General features: G+C 41.5%; 1 protein-coding gene across 4 annotated transcripts in view; it reads left to right on the forward strand.

Annotated features, from left to right (window-relative positions):
• shq1 (SHQ1, H/ACA ribonucleoprotein assembly factor) overlaps window positions 1-16695 on the forward strand; it is a 279134-nt gene that overhangs the window by 259848 nt on the left and 2591 nt on the right. For all 4 annotated transcript variants that reach the window (XM_074665378.1, XM_074665366.1, XM_074665357.1 and 1 more), the window contains 3 exons: window positions 6289-6342; window positions 8121-8244; window positions 13915-14035. In XM_074665378.1, the coding sequence (XP_074521479.1) occupies window positions 6289-6342; window positions 8121-8244; window positions 13915-14035 (299 nt within the window). The remainder of the gene's footprint in view (window positions 1-6288; window positions 6343-8120; window positions 8245-13914; window positions 14036-16695) is intronic.

Here is a 16695-nt window from a genome sequence, read left to right on the forward strand (position 1 = left end):
GTGATGCGCCTGTTTACTCAAAGCGTGATCTCATCAGAGTCAGAGAGAACACTGCTACAACTTAAGAGACTTTTTGGCTTATATTAAGTCTATTTTTGTCTGACACAGCCCTCTTACAACTACAGCCCTGCTATTGTTTAAAATAATTGTTGAGAGGAGGGTACAAAGCGATCACGTCATAGATCATACCTCATGTCAACACATTGGCACATTTATCAATCTACCATGGGAATTGGTGCAGGTCTCAAAAGGGAACTTCTTCATGCTGGTAATCAACAACACCATAGCAACAGAGATAGAGAGGAAATGACGCTGTGTTGTTTGGCAGTCGGTAAACTAGAGCGAATCAGAAAAAAACTCACCTGCACGGAAATCACTGCAGTGATTCAGTAGCGTGGATGTGACAAACTAAAACACAGCAGAGTTTTAAACATTTAATATACACATTCTTCGTTTATTCCTTGATTAATACATTCATAATGTCTGACTAGTAGAAGCAACAAAATCATGAATTGTTTCCATTCAGGCCCTGAAAGGTGGAAGTTGGCTTTTAAAAATGCGTTTGAGCTCTGAAAGAAGCTGCAGACTCCAGCCTGAACCTGTCACAGACTGAGGAGGAAGTGGAGCTGAAGTGTGTCGATTGTGCGTAATTATGCAGCGGTAGACCAGAGTTTTAAGATAAGATGAGATAAGATAAAAATACTTTATTCATCCCAGAAGTGAAATTCATGTAGTTTGGATGTAGCTCATCTTCCAAATATTAAAGAATTAAAGACTCTGATGGCTGATGTTGTGAAGCGGGTGATCAGTGTGACGAATGACGGCCTCCACTTTCTTCTGTGTATACCTTTCCACCACAGCCTCCAGTGAGTCCAAACTGGATCCAACCACGGAGCTAGCTCTCTTCACCAGTTTTTCCAGTCGTCTCTTGTCCTTCTGCTGTAAACATTTTCCCCAGCAGACTGCACCATAAAACAAAACACTCGCTACCGCCGACTGATAAAACATCTGCAGCAGCTTTCCAGACATCAATTGATCTGAGCTTCCTTAAGAAAAAGAGACGGCTCTGCCCCTTCTCAAAGAGTGCATCTGTATTAAGGGACCAGTCCAACTTGTTGTCCAGATGTACACCAAGATATTTGTAGAAGGGCACCACCTCCACGTCTACCCCATGGATGTTAACTGGCAGATGGCAGAGCCCAGACTTTCGGAAATCCACAATCATTTCCTTTGTTTTTGAGGTGTTCAGTAGGAGACAATTTCTATGACTCCAGTCACAGAAAGCCTTTATCAGATCCCTGTATTCAGATTCCTGTCCATTTTGGATACACGCCACAATAGCAGTGTCATCGGAGTATTTTTGGATGTGACAGGACTCAGAGTTGTATTTGAAGTCTGCAGTATAAAGTGTGAATAGGAATGGAGCCAGAACAGTTCCTTGCGGAGCCCCCGTGCTGCTCATGACCGTCCCAGAGACGCAGTTTCCTGACCTGACAAACTGTGGCCTATCTGTGAGATAGTCTGTGATCCAGGAGACAAAGGATGGGTTCACTCCTATGTCTTTGAGCTTATCTCTCAATATCATGGGCTGGATGGTGTTAAATGCACTTGAAAAATCAAAGAACATAATTCTTACATAGGTGCCAGGTTCTTCGAGATAGCACAGGGCACGGTGGAGCATGTATATAATTGCGTCATCCATTCCAATATGATTTCTATATGCAAACTGCAGAGGTTCTAGTGTGTCTTTGACCTCAAGTCTCAACAGACGTAAAAGCAGCCTCTCAAAGGTTTTCATAACATGTGAGGTGAGGGCAACTGGTCTGTAGTCGTTAAGTTCTGCTGGGCATTTGAGTTTTGGTACCGGCACAATACAAGATGTTTTCCACAGAGCTGGGACTAGACCCAACTGTAGACTCAGGTTGAAGATCCTCTGAAGGGGTTCACACAATTGGGCAGTGCAGTCCTTAAGCAGTCTTGGACACACACCATCTGGACCAGCAGCCTTCCCTGAGCACAGTCTTCCTGACTCTAACCTCACTCCTAAAGCTGTGACAGACGGTGACGGTGGAAGAGGCTCAGGTGTAAGAGGGGATGTAGCAGGAGTGGTGGAGAGACACAGATGTGAAGAAGGGACAGCAGTAGAGGAGGACGTGGTCGCTGTGTCAAACTTGTTGAAGAACTGGTTGAATTCACGAGCATATATCACCCACAATTGGCTGCTTTGTTTTTGTGTTATAACCAGAGATGTTATTGATGCCTCTCCACACATCGCAAATGTTATTATTTTGTAATTTTCTCTCAATGTTCTTGTTATATTTCACCTTAGCCTCCCTTAATCTCCTCTTTAGCACTTTTTGCACCAGTTTGAACCGTTCTTTGTCGCCATCTCTAAAGGCTTCCTTTTTCTGATTGAGGATATCCTTGATGTCACTTGTGATCCTGGGTTTGTTATTGGAGAAACGGAGTACAGTCTTTGATGGTATGATATTATCTTTACAGAAGTTGATGTATTCAGTAAAACAATCAACCTTTTTATCAATATCTATACTGTTCTCATCTGTTTCTAACAATACATTCCTGTCTGTGCACTCAAAGCAATCTCTCAGAGCCTCACTGGCCTCAGGTGTTCATTTTCTAACTGTTACAGTAGTTGCGTGCTGCCTCAATACGCAGGGTCTGTAACAAGACTGAAGTAAAACCAGATTGTGATCCGACCTGCCCAGTGGTGGTAATGCAGTGGCACTGTATGCATCTTTGACGTTGGCATATAGAAGATTGAGTGTTCTATTCACTCTGGTTGGGCAATTAACAAACTGTCTAAAACCAGTGAGATAAGAGGAGAGGCTAACATGATTAAAGTCTCCAGATATTATTATGAGAGCCTCAGGATGTTGAGTCTGTAGCCTGGCAACAGTTTCTTGGATAACATCACATGGAACTTCAGCAGTTGCTTTGGGTGGAATGTACACAAGGATTGTTATTATTTGACTGAATTCTCTGGGGAGGTAATATGGCCTCATACCAACTGCCAACAGTTCAATGTCTGGACAACACTCTTTATTTCTGCTCTTTATTTAAGAGGTCAGCTGTCAATATTTTTTATTAGTCCATTAGGATAACAGTATACAACAATATGGAGATAACATCCATTAAACTATTCTCCTAAGCAAGAAATAGGAGACAAATACAACATGAAGTGGAAGAAAACATTATTTAAATACCTAAGTGTGGTGATAGTGAAAGACCTGGATACAACCTCAGAAATAGACAATTACAAACTTAACAACAACATCCAGAAAGTTATTAGACGCTAGTCAGCTTTAAGTTTGGACTTTTGTACATCGATGGAGGTAATCAAAATGAACTAGATCCTAATGGTGCGGCCACACCAAACGCAAATTTGCGGCGCGATTACATACAAAGTCAATGCAAAGACGCATTTAGCCGCCGATTCGCCTCTGGCAGCGCGTTTGGGGCATTTGGTGCGGCACGTTTGGAGCGTTCACGCATTTGGGCGGTAGACGCAAATTTGCTCGAGTTCAAAATATTGAACTTCTGACGCGAATTCGCGGCTCGCCGTGGCCGCCAATCAGTGATGACATTCCCCCACGACGTTATTGATTTGATGACGTTGGGGGGCAACCGCCGCCTGCTCCGGCTCCAACTCCACTGGTGGATGGAGGAGAAAACAATCTGTGTGGTGTGTCACCATCCAGAGTTATACGATACGACGCGTGTACTCTACAGAGACCGGAAAAAAAGGATCAGGCTTGGGTGGAAGTTGCTGAGGAGACAGGTTTTGAAGGTTAGTTCTGTAAACATTCGTTTCCCAGCTGGATTTGCCTGCACGGGTCATCACTGAGTCCGACTATGTTTTCCTCAGCGGAGTTTTGAGCCTGATAGAGAGGAGGGAGGAGCGGGGCAGGGGCAGAGCCAGGGAAAAGATGGAAGTTCTCTGTGCTCCTCTCTTTCCTCCACCCCTTCATTATCCACAGGGAGACCTCAGAGAACATGGGTCCGGGGGTTCGGGTGGTCGGAGGTTCGAGGATGAGATCCCAGAGAACTGCCAGGCAGGGCCAGTGGAGGTGGATTACCAGGGGGAGGCAGCAGGCCTTGATTGTGATCTCTAAAGCTTTCACACACTCTCCTGTCAGGCTTTTGAAACCACAGCTCATTGTTTTTCAGATGCTCTTTTGGGCTTTCGGTCTTTAAATGAACGGGCTCTCTACTCCGTATGTGCAGTACCGTGCTAACGCGTGTTCACCCCTCAGCTTGTCCAAATAGTCCAGCAGCGAGACTCGGGTGTTCATGCGGCGCGTGACAGGCGATTTGCTCGAATAAATTCACGTGTTCGCGGTTGGTGTGGCCGCGGCATAAGACTGTAATATTTATTCTAATCAATTTCTAACATGGTTCTAGAGCCACAGTTCTACTATGGCCCTAAAAGCTCACATACAGACTGTCATACAGACGTCAAACCAACGTCAAAATGTTTGTCTCATTGACACCAAAAAATCATACACTGGCACCCTGACCTAGCACAGACAGGAAGTCTGGTATTTGATATTTCCACACATTTTTACCCTTCAACACTCTTTGATCGCTTATTACACCCCCTAAGAATGCTCAGAAACTCACCCTAATTGGCACACACATTACAAGAACCAAAATTTTATATGATACCAAACAAGACCCCCCCAATATTCCATAATATGCTCTCTACAGGCACTCAAAACCACATAAAAATGGTTCTTATGGGTGCTAGGAATGTCGTAAAGAGATCAAACCAACGCCAAAATGTTTGTCTCATTGAGACGCACAAAAAAGGTACAAGATGGGGAGTACCAGCAGGAGACCAAGGACCCGTCCAATGCTGCTTGCAGCTTTAATTTCTTGGGAGCTTTGAAGATAGTTTGCTAACACTAGCTAGCCTGAACTAAAGAAGACTTGCTTTTGTGTTTACAGTTAAAAACCTCAGGTTAATCATACTTTAAAGTCAGTTTAATCATGTGTATATACCCCTCACTTCATATGTTTGTGCTTTACAAAAGCATAAGATAAAAACAGGTCTACAAGAGACGTCCCCTAAAGCCCCACAATAGAAAAGAACAGAATAGAATAGAAAATACTTTATTTATCCCCGAGGGGAAATTCAGGAGTCACTGCAGCATTTAAGAAAACAAAAGTAAATAAGAGTATAGAAAGTGCAAAAAAAGTCCATAAGAAATTAGATGACGACATCCCGTCCACCACTCGTCCACCACTCTCCAGCCCAGCCAGTCTCCACCTCCACAGGGTCCAGGACTGAGCCTCCCCAGAAGTCTGTTCAGTCTCCGTCTCCTGGATCCTGTCTGCTCACAGCAGGCGAAGCTCCTCCAATGTGGCACCGGCGTCCGATGTTAGCTCCGTCAGCCACGTCCGTGAACAGCACGATGCCGCTGGGTTAGCACAGCTAGCTCGTCCATCCCCCGGGGCTAGATCCCACGTTCCCAACAACAATGGATGGAAGGACAGGTCCACGTCGTCACCTCCCAGCTCACATCCGAGAACCAGCACGTCGTCCTCACCTCCTCCTCCTCAGCTCGAGGGAAATCATCAAGCCCTACACTAGTTAGTATTGACATGCTACAGGCTGCTAACAGCTATTTTTGCATGTAAACAATGCAGCCATGGTTACATGTAGGATCTCCAGACAAACACAGGAGAAAAGTAGTAAAAAAAAATATGGCCGAAGCCACAAAAAGTTTGGTGTCCGTGACCGACAATGAACCATACAAAGTGATGATCCACTCCAAAAACAAAGATTACTAAAAAAGAGACAAAAAAATTACAAGAAACGGACAAAGACGAGAGAGCTGCTGCAACAGGCAGCTACTTGGGTAGCGCCTAGCAACGGAAAAAAAAAAAAAAAAAAAACCAAATGGCTTAATACAAAACTCTCTTACAAGAGATTCCTATTTCATGCATTCAACATGTTATACATCTAGATCTACAATAGATAGATTTTTTTCCTGCAAGTGTTGTACAAGAGATTTTTAATAAATCAGCATGTTAACAGCCTAGTTTGAAAACAAAACTTCACCACTGTTTGAATGTTTTGTTTACATGACCTTTAAAGTAAACAGTCTAAAATTATTTCCCTCCTTATCTCCAGCCTTTTTTTCAACCTCAGTCAAAAGTTTGAATTTTAATTCCTTTTTTCCACAGAAAAATGATTTTTACTCTGGCTTTGTATTCTCTGTATGCTGTTGCAGTCATAACAGGTACTCTCCCTTTTTGACTCAGGTTGAGTCATCTTGGACCATCAGGAAACTCAGTGGTACTCTTTGCTGGCTAGAGGTGAGTCTTGTCATGCACACAGAAATAAGTCAACAGGCAATAAACAATTCACTATCACACATTTAAAAGTTTATAAACACAAAAGAACACCTCTATAAGTGTTCTACGTTTTATTTCTATACATCTATTTTTTAATTGAAAGGTTTAAATGATTTGCTCCTCTTTAATGAACCCAGAGTCTCAATTGGTATGGATTGTGATTGTTGAGAGGTAGGTAAATGGTGAGTTCATTCATATGTAGAAATCTCTGACATGTGTACCGTATTACTGGATGAATTATGATGAAGTGGCCCCTTTGCTTGTAGAGATGGCATTTGTGTCTTCTCTGGAGTCTGGCTGAGGATGTTGTATCCTAACAGTTATAACCAAGAAATGGTACCACAGAGGTGTATGGGACACTGTGTTGATTTGCACAAGTTGAAAGGAAAGTAAGATTTGATCATGGGTGATCCCAAGAGACCCATGGTTGATGCAAGGTGCAAATGCCCATTCTTCAGCTGCTCACTTGCAATCCAATCCTGGGGCCATATGCATGACCATTAGTGCAAACGGCCCAAAAAAAAATTAGATTAGTGGTATGCATGAGCCTGGTAAACAGGCAACAAGAGTGTTAGGTTTGATGGAGGCAGACCCCACCATTACAGGCACTAACGGCAGGATTACATTGCCTGTTTGGCTGTTTAAAGGCAGACATCGCGCAATGCATTACCGTTTGAGACGAAATACACAAAAACAGTGGACAAGCCTTTGGAAAGGTGGTGATGTATAGCCATACAGCAAATTTAGATCTAGGAATTAGGAGACACAACATTTTTTCATTTAACAGATGATATAAGGGAGACAATCAAGGTCTCAAACTGGGGATGCTCGCTGCCGACAGTTTAACGAGTTTTATTTGCTTTTTGCTTTTCTGCATCTGGGTCCTTCCAAGATGTGTGAGATGAAATGATGGAGTTCATAAACTGCTTTAGGAGTTACTTTTCGAGGTACTGGGGCATTGCTGCAGCGTTTGTTGTGTAAAGCAGCTTTCATATTACTGATTTTATCATTGAGGTTTTTTACTGTGTGCTCAGAAACACACATTTACTCCGTGTAAGATTGCCAAACTTTCTCTTTCTCCTTTTTTAACCTAATTGACTCACTGATAACAATTGTTTGTGTGTTCTCGTAATAAAATATCCATTTCTCTGGCTGAAAAGTGTTTTTCTTGATCTTCTCTTAGTCACACCGCTGGCTAGGTTTATTGCTGTTTCTGAGTAGCAGACATGCACATTTCAACTTCGTTGGATGGGTTTTCCAGGAGGTTCTCCTTAGTTATGACGAAATCTGCACCTGCGTCTCTTTCATGGTGTAATTAGTTAACTGGCTAATTATTTGCAGTCATTGATGCAGCTAACGCTGCAGCCAGACGAGCCAATTCATAACAGAATGTTAGGACTAATGGCCTCGTTTGTTTATTGACTAAACATGCATATGGGCCCTGACCAAGAACTCTGCGTAAACCCACCTTTGCTGAGAGAGGAATTTTCTCTGCAGTTTCCAATTTCCAAGCTTTTGTACACTTCCTAAATCCAAGCAATTTTCCAATTTCACAGAACAGAGGCAAGGCTTTTATTTTTAAGTTTATCAGATTGCGCTGTGCAATATTGTAAATATAATGGTCCAAATACTCAACAAAACGTTTTTTAAGTTTCATTTCCAGGATTATATTTGTTTCCTAAGATTATTTAGACTGAAAGCTTGGTAGGTTTCTGATCTTTGACACCTTTTTTTTGCAGACGTTCTGCTGTTTACAAGAAGTCCTGGTGTCATTTGGACGGAGGGTTCTGTGCTACCCACTCTACAGACACTTTGCAATGGTCTCTGCAGCCGCTTGTGACACAGCTTTGATTCTGAAGCAAGGTGAGTTGTCTGAAAACGCATTAGCAGCAACACCAGCATACTAGTATGTAAGCTGCTTAAAAATGAGATTGCCATACTTATAGGAGTATCCTGCTACACAGAAGTGGAGTTAGGAGAAATTGAGCATACCCAGGCATGAGTTAATGAGCTGTGAATTATCCTGGAAAAAACTGAGATTGGGCAGCTAAATGGGGCCAAAATGATGACTTTGATGTTTGGTATTAAAAAATAAATTTTGTCATTGAAAACACCCCAAAAACTGAAAAAAGCATTAAAAACCATGTACTTTTAAAGAATTATGATGGGGGCTAGAATGTACATGGATGGGACTCCTTGGCCTCTGTAGCCTCTCATAGAGGGCATTTGGGCAGGATAGTCTTGACAGACCATGGGCTGGGCCAATCAATCGTCACCTCAGTCAGTTTGAGTGAGAGGTGTCTGCAGCTGCATGGGCCGGCCCAGGGGAGTTACCAAAGTTACCAAGGCAAGGTGCAGCAATAAATAAATTCATTAATCAAAATAGCCGTTCAGCAGCACCATTTCTCCTCAACAGACTGTCCTCCATAGGTATCGGAATCAGAATACTTTATTGATCCCCGAGGGGAAATTTCATTTCAGTTACGTCCTTTTCAAGACATACAAGAAAACAAACATGGGAAAACACAGAAATGGCATGAACCTATGAACTGTCAGCTACCCAGCACCCCTTTGCAATAGATATGAAAAAGCAACATTGGGAGAAGAGTGAGAAAAAAAAGGCCAATTCTAGACTAATCCCAACAGGGGGTGTAGTTTGAGATAGAGAAAAAAATCACCTCAGATTATAAGCATATGATAACAACAAACATAAACTCGAAGACTTGCACAAATGTCACTGCTCAGCCACGGAGGGGCGCGCACGCAGCCTTACTCGGGCACGAGCACATCAACCCTCTGCAGCTGAACTAATTTAGAGCCAAAGAAGGTGTTGTGTCCAAGGTTGTGTGTGCCATGTGACCTCGTGTGTGTATGTGTAAGCCCATGGACTTTATCCCCACCCAGACTCAACAATGTTTGTTATGTCAGATGGTGACAAGGCCACAGCTATTGCTGTTGTGGCGGCCTTGAAGAGTTCTGATCCAGAGACAAGTTCACAGGAGAAAGGTGCAGGATAGGAGGGGGTAGAGCATCTGTCTGTATTCAGTCCAGGAGAGTACCGTGTCTGCCTACCAAGGCAGACACGGAAGAGCCAATAGAGAGACGGAGATTGTTTGGGTCAGACAGACACACTTTTCAGTCTGCCTTAAAGTCCAAACTGGTCAACTCTGTGGCGTGCCAAATAACCTAATTTGGTGGCCCTAACAGCCAAGTCGAGCTGACAACTTCCCAAAGTTGTTATCCATTCTGCAAAGAAGTCCAGGAATCACATCCTGCCTGCGATTAAGTTCCCATATCACTTGAGTCTGAGTATTGACAGCCCTGTACAATCCCTCAGTAATGGGCAACTTATCAAAAGTATCACCGACACCCCCTGCACTGGTTTCATTCCTACCTCACAGGCCGCAGTCAGTTCATCCAACTCAATTACCCCCACTTGGCGGTATCTTCCGTAAATATGGTATCCACTTTCATTACTTCGGGGATGACACGCAGCTCTATCTGTCCAGTAAACCCAACTCCACTCTCCCACCTTCTTCCCTGACCCTCTGCCTCTCTGAGATTAAAGCCTGGTTCACCTCAAACTTCCTGAAACTCAACAGTGATAAAACAGAATTCCTTCTGGTTGGTACCAAATTCACATTATCAAAGGTTAACAGTTTTTCTCTCTTCATAGACAGCTCCACAGTGTTCTTTCCACTCTCATATCAATAACATTACCTGGTCTGCTTATTTCCATCAACGTAGCATAAATAGTCTCCACTCTTCTCTCACCCCTCACTCTACCGTTGTCCTGGTCCACAGCCTTGTCACTTTTCGTATTGACTATTGTAACTCCCTCTTTTTCGGTGTCCCCCCCTAAATCCCTCCATAAGCTCCAACTGATACAGGCTGAACTCTGCAGCCCGTATCATCACCAGAACCCCCTCCTTTCACCACATCACTCCTGTCCTCCAGTAGCTTTACTGGCTCCCAGGCCATCCTCAATCTGGCCCCGCTGTATCTGTCTGTCTGATCGCCCCCATATTGCCATCCCCGTCCCGCTCTCTCCCTCTGCCCATTGCTCTGCTCCCCAACTCTGGAACTCTCTCCCACCTAGTATCGGGAACATAGATTCTCTTGCTGTATTAATCAAAACTCAAAACCAGGGTGCGAATAATGGGGGAGCAAAGGGGAGCCCGGCTCTCCTGAAAGTGTTACCTGACTCATTTGTCTATCGCTGTCATGGGCACATTTCTGGGTCTGCAGAAATTAAACTAGCACCGGCAACTTCCTCAGGGTCTTGGGATTCTCACAGTCTGGTTATTTTTCTGCTAGCACTCATGGTTTTGGCAAGGTGACAGGAGATTTTGACTCTTGCTTTGCCACCAAATGTCTCAAATACAGCTTTCAGCTTAAAGACACAGGTGCAGCCTAACAGGCACTTCACCATGACAACCTTTCATCTCATGCAGCTGTTCATACTAACTCATCAAGACATTCAGGAACAAAGACACATATGTGTTTGTTTATCTATCAGTGATCACCAATGCCCTTTAAAGATCCACAGCTCGTTTACATGTTCTTGTATTTTTATCACATTTTACTCATTTTACCTTCAGCTGAAGAGTGCTTGTAGTCTTCACATCTCTACCTTTTTTTTACTTTTAAATGATTAAACTTTATCTAAAACATTTTACCATCAAAACAGAGACTAAAATAATAAGCTGATCCACTAAAAGTCCCTCTACTTCAACTGCTTCTACCTTCTGCATACTATGACTTACAGACCTCGGTGACACATTCAGGGGAGCTCTGAAAATTTTCAGATTTGTAAATTGCCTGTTTACGAACTGAGATGGAATTGATTTTTAATGAGCCTCACTTTATATCAGAGCTTGTTTCAACACCACAGATAGAACTGTTTGTCGTGTGTGACGTTACAGTACGATGCCGCATCTGAGCAGGGGCAAAGTTTGCGCTGGTGTATTAACATACTGCATACTTTTGTGGGGGGTTTGACCAGCTGTAAACGTCTTGCCTGCTGCTTTATTTCTGTAAAACTCAAATGAGGGGCAATTAGAGTTTTGGGAGCCAGGAAAGCTGCCACTCTCACATTGATCTAAACAGTTGACATGGTATGGTTCAATAAGTTGTAGAGGGATGTCCTGTGGTAATTCTATTGCTTTAAATCTATCAGTCTTTAAGCTAAAACAACTTTTCCATCTGCAGAGGACACTTTGCAGAGATCTTCTCTCCATGCTGCACGTTGTTCAAGGATTTGATTCATCTCACTCTGATCCGTAGTTACTGTGAATTTAAGCAACTTGTGAAGTCAACAGAAAAATTCTCTGACACTTTTTGGATTACTGCTATAGTGCATATTTTAAATACAGTATTAGGCAATTGCTCTATTGCATGGTGGAATTCTTTTTCTCTGTAAACTTTTTATTGGCCACATATGGGTAATAAAATATGCGCATACATGTGAGTTAAAAAGTCATGGTGCACATGGTAGGGCTGCAACGATTAGTCGACATAATCGACTACGTCGATAACAATTGATCGACGCAAATTTTAATACGCGTCGTATTAATGTTTATATTGTCGTTGTCACATGGTGAAATCAAATACCAGGGGGTAATACTCATTTGTATTCAGTTCACAGCATGAGGTACTGTATGTTGGATACTTTTTTGGGAAAAGATTACTAAGTTCATATGTGAGGAATATTGATGAGGAAAAATCTCCACTCCCAGAGAGCGCTGTGCACCAACGGAGGCTCTGCATCTCTGGCTTGGACAGCCTGACAGCTCCCGGAGTTTAGCGTCTAATAGCGTGATTTAGAGAGTCTCCTTCACTCTCTGTTACAGACAGTTTTTCAGGATCTGAGTCACAAACTAGTGTCAAAACTCCCCTAACTTTTGAAAAAAAGAGGACATTTATCTGATGGAGCTCTCACTCTCAAGCTCACACTGCACTGGTAACGCTAAGCGGGGAGGAGGAGGGGTGGAGAGCAAAATAGCCCATGTAGAGAAACAAAACTAAATGCATTGTCATTGAGAGCTGGGAGAGAGTCAGGCGCGATCATACAGAGCAAAGCAAGCCCCAATAAGCAAATAAACATTAGAAAACGAGCCCAAAGTCACTAATAAGTAGACTCTCCAACACTGCGTACAACAACTTTTTTTCCCTGTTACCTGCTTCATTCGAGTTTACTTATTTTTTTGTGTAGTACTTATATTTTTTTATGTCATCACGAATGAAATAAAGACAAACAAATAAACAAACATGACACAGGGCTGACCAATCAGAGGTGAGAACTTAACTCTGGGTAAATGCAGTGAAAATGCAACACACAGGTTGAAATATAAAGGTCTGCACATTTTAAAGGCCAAATTAGGTTGAAACACAAAATAACCATGATGAATCGACTAATTGAAAAAAATAATTGATTGATTAGTCTACTTTAAAAATAATTGTTAGTTGCAACCCTACTGGACTGTAAGAGTAAACAGACTGGCATTTTTATTTTGTATAATTTTATTCTATATTTTGCATTTTGCTGTGCAAAATAGTGTAGTTTAATAAACTCTGTTACGCGAGAACAACAGAAAATAATCATCCAATAGAGATTAGTCGACTAATCGATAAAATAATCGCCAGATTAATCATTCTACAAATAATCATTTACCCCCAGCCCTAGCACATGATAAAAAATAGGGCTCCCCCAAAGGCCACTGTGTAATTCAAACCCAGCTCAAAACCTGTTTGTTTCAAGGTTGCTTTCTCTGATTCATTTTAAGTTATGTAACCTTTGTGTATATGTTAGGTGTACTTGTGACTCTCCTTTTAAGCGTATTTCTTTTAACTAACTGTGAAGTGACCTTGAGTGTCCAGAAAGGCGCTTTAAAATAAAATCTATTATTATTATTATTATTATTATTATATTCTATCTATATGTTATATGTTTGTTAAAATGAAAAACTTTGTGATTTTATTAGTAAACAAATTAATATATATTACCACATAAACACAAAAAAGTACTGAAAATTGGTACCATTGAGTACAGATAGCAATTGTCAGGGCATCTGTAACATATTGTTTCAAATGTGAGAAGGTACCCATCCCTACTGACTAAGCCTTTTTCACTTGTCTAACTCCACTCCACTTAGCCCTATTAAGTCTATTAAGTCTTGTGATCTACAAGTTTTTAAGCCCCTCAAAAGCAACTTCCTGTTTATGGTGAACAATGCCATGTAGAATTATGAACAGTATGGGCTGGTAGGAGGTATTTCTTTGGATTTATCAAATGAATTTTGAGGGATGTTTGGTAGACCAGTAAGGACTAATAGTGGGAAAGTGAAGGCGTTTATTTGTTTAGGTGGGGTCCTCTGATTGTTACAAGGAATTCTGTGCAGATATAATGATGTTTGGCTAACTTAAAACAGTCTGAATATTTTTTCCTAGCAGCTGAAACACATCATAATACTAAGTTCTGTGTACAAATAATACTGTTGTTCTTTTCGTCTATCATTGTGTTCATGTGCTCAGGGAAAGCCTGTGTCCTCAGATGCCTGCTGCATATTCACAAAATCTTCAGTGAGAACGACCCTGCCTATATACTGAATGATCTGTACATCACAGATTACTGCATCTGGATCCAGAGGGTAAAGTAAGTTCAGCATTACACATGAACCCCATACTCACCGAAATCTTAGGAGAAATGCACAAAGTCTCAATGCATCAGCATTTTGAAGATAGAGGTCAGAAAGTTATTTGTCACAGTTGAGCTGATAAATGACCAAACATGTTGTCCGTACATTCTTGAAAAGTCAAAAATAAGTCTTAAATTCATGTATCTATAATTAAGGCCTTAAAATGTCTTAAATTCATTAAAAATGTTGTATGCTGGCATGAAATAAATTGGTCAGGGGTCTTACATTTTTTTGGGCAGGACTAGTTAATGTTACCAACATCTACCAGTGGCGTGGCGTGGGGATTTTTTTTTAGGAAGCCGAGTGAGACAAAGCCTCTAATCTGTATGATTTTTAGGGAGTGTGGTACATAAAAGACTATGTTGCAGTTAGTATATCGCTATTTCATGTAACGACCTGTTAGAGCCCCCAGAGAGCGCTCATTTTACTTACTTTGAACACTGTTACACACCCTTCGCTCTCCCACCCTCACTCACTCATTCACACACGTACATTGTCCTCTTGACTTAGCTTAAACATCTTATTAATTCATTCAACCACCCACTCAAACGCACAACCAGCTGCTTCATGCACACTGCTAATGTGCTAAGCTCCCTGATTTCATTCAGTGGCTTGATGATGACGATAGTGTGATTTGATTGGCTTGAGGCCAAAGACGGGATGGCTTCCCTTGACCCAGTCTTGGCCAATTACAGGTGAGCAGTGTCATGACCGCAGCCTCATCTTTTTTTTTCCACCAAGGGACGCCAACTCAGTTTGGCTTCCTTGCGGACAACAGCGTGCAGTATCGTATGTTCACCACGCATTCGCCACAGAAGATTTATGAGTGCGCTGTTTAACACATTGTAAAATGCTCAATAACTAGAGGAGAGCAATAAGGAAGCGATGACAGTGACGAAACACAGAAGAATTATCAACACTGTTAAAGAGGAGTATTTTCATTAAATCACAGCTACAGTCTAAAAAAAGAGAGGAGGCATGGCTTCCCTTGGCCTCTGGGAGAAAACACCACTGATATCTACCTAGTTTTTTTTCTATGTCGGCCGCAGTCGGAACTTTTATCTGTTTCGTGAACTCCGTTCTGTGTTGGGGGCTATTATTGTTGTAGCGAGCATCAACATGCACTTCCTGTCATGTCCAGTCTTTTAACTGGGCTCTGGTGTGCAATTTGTTTACCTGACCTAAGAAAGTAGTACCAGGGAATAACAATCTGTAACATAACCGAGCGTTTCAGTTATACCACGAGCAGGCAGAGGAGACAGTCGTCAAGCCAGACACACTCCATGAGGAATACACATTCAGACAACAGGTGATACAACACATTTTCCACACAGAGCACCGTGCAACATGAAACAGCTTTAAACTGAACCATTTGACAACATTATTCTTACATGGTATATTAGCTCAACAAGCATTAGTAGCATTAGTTTATTTTGTTACTGTTAACGACTGAGTGGGTCAGAGTTATAAAACACAGCTCTGTGTAGGTTATGTCTAAGTTTGTTTGCTAGTTTATTTCTAAGATTCAGATTTATAATGTAAAATAGAATGAATATGCTACAGTATTTGTCATAATATCTTTAATATATTCACTGGGAATTCACAAGATATCCATCTACAGCTCAGTAAAAGGATTAGCCTCAGCTGAAGCAATCAAAATAAAATTAGGAACACATTAATGTGTTTTAAATATATATAAAGGTAATATTCTAGAAAAGGTACATTTTTAGAAAGTAGCTATTTTTCATTTGTTCCTCCAGACTAATGTCTCATGTGTTTATACTCTAACTTCAGAAACTTGTTTGAGGGTCTGCCTGTGTTGCTTTTGCGTTATTCCACTGTCCCAATTAGTATAATAGCCAGCTCCCCATTCATTGTAATCTAATCTCAAAGTGCTCCAAAAGGCTTAATTTTAACGTTAGAACAGCTATATTTTTCCTCTGGGGAACCCAGGCCCCCTAACTTTATTGACTTTTTTATACTTCTTATACTTAACCTTATTCAGAGTTTTATATAGAACAGCTGTTGCTTCTATTACTATCTATAGCAATAAAATTCACAAGACTGATTTGTTGAAAAAGAGGCAAGCTCATACCTGTCAGCCAGAATCTTTAGCTTTAAAAAAGAAAAACATATCCGTTTTATTCCTGAAATAAATTTTGAAAAACTGTTTTCTTTCTTAAGGAATGAAATTTCCAGTCTTTTTAAAGTATCTGCATGTGAGCTAGCCAGTCTGGAACTGTGGGTAAGTGCAAATTTATTGAGGGTTGGCTGAATAATGTCAGTTTGTTTTGCAATAAAGCAGAACCCCCGACCATCGTGTGTATTTACAGCGTGTTCTGCCTTAGATTTCATTCAAGGTAGCATTAAGAAGTCTTAAAAATTCTTAAATTTGACTAGCTGAAACCTGCAGATACCCTAACCAAACAGCTGTGGTTCAACGGGTTTTTAAGACATGCAGTTAAAGATGGAGGCTGGGAGTCAAACTTGCAACCATTTCAACAAGGTCTGTAGATTCCATAAATAGGGAACACACTTAGATTGACCATTATGGATGGGTACCGACACAGTACCGATGTCCGGTACTTGGCAATGGGTACTCAAGGGTACCAATTTT

This window comes from Halichoeres trimaculatus, unplaced genomic scaffold (assembly GCF_033239565.1).
Source record: "Halichoeres trimaculatus isolate MK-OKI-2021-1 unplaced genomic scaffold, fHalTri1.1 fHalTri1_scaffold_1, whole genome shotgun sequence".
Classification (NCBI taxonomy): Eukaryota; Metazoa; Chordata; class Actinopteri; order Labriformes; family Labridae; genus Halichoeres; species Halichoeres trimaculatus.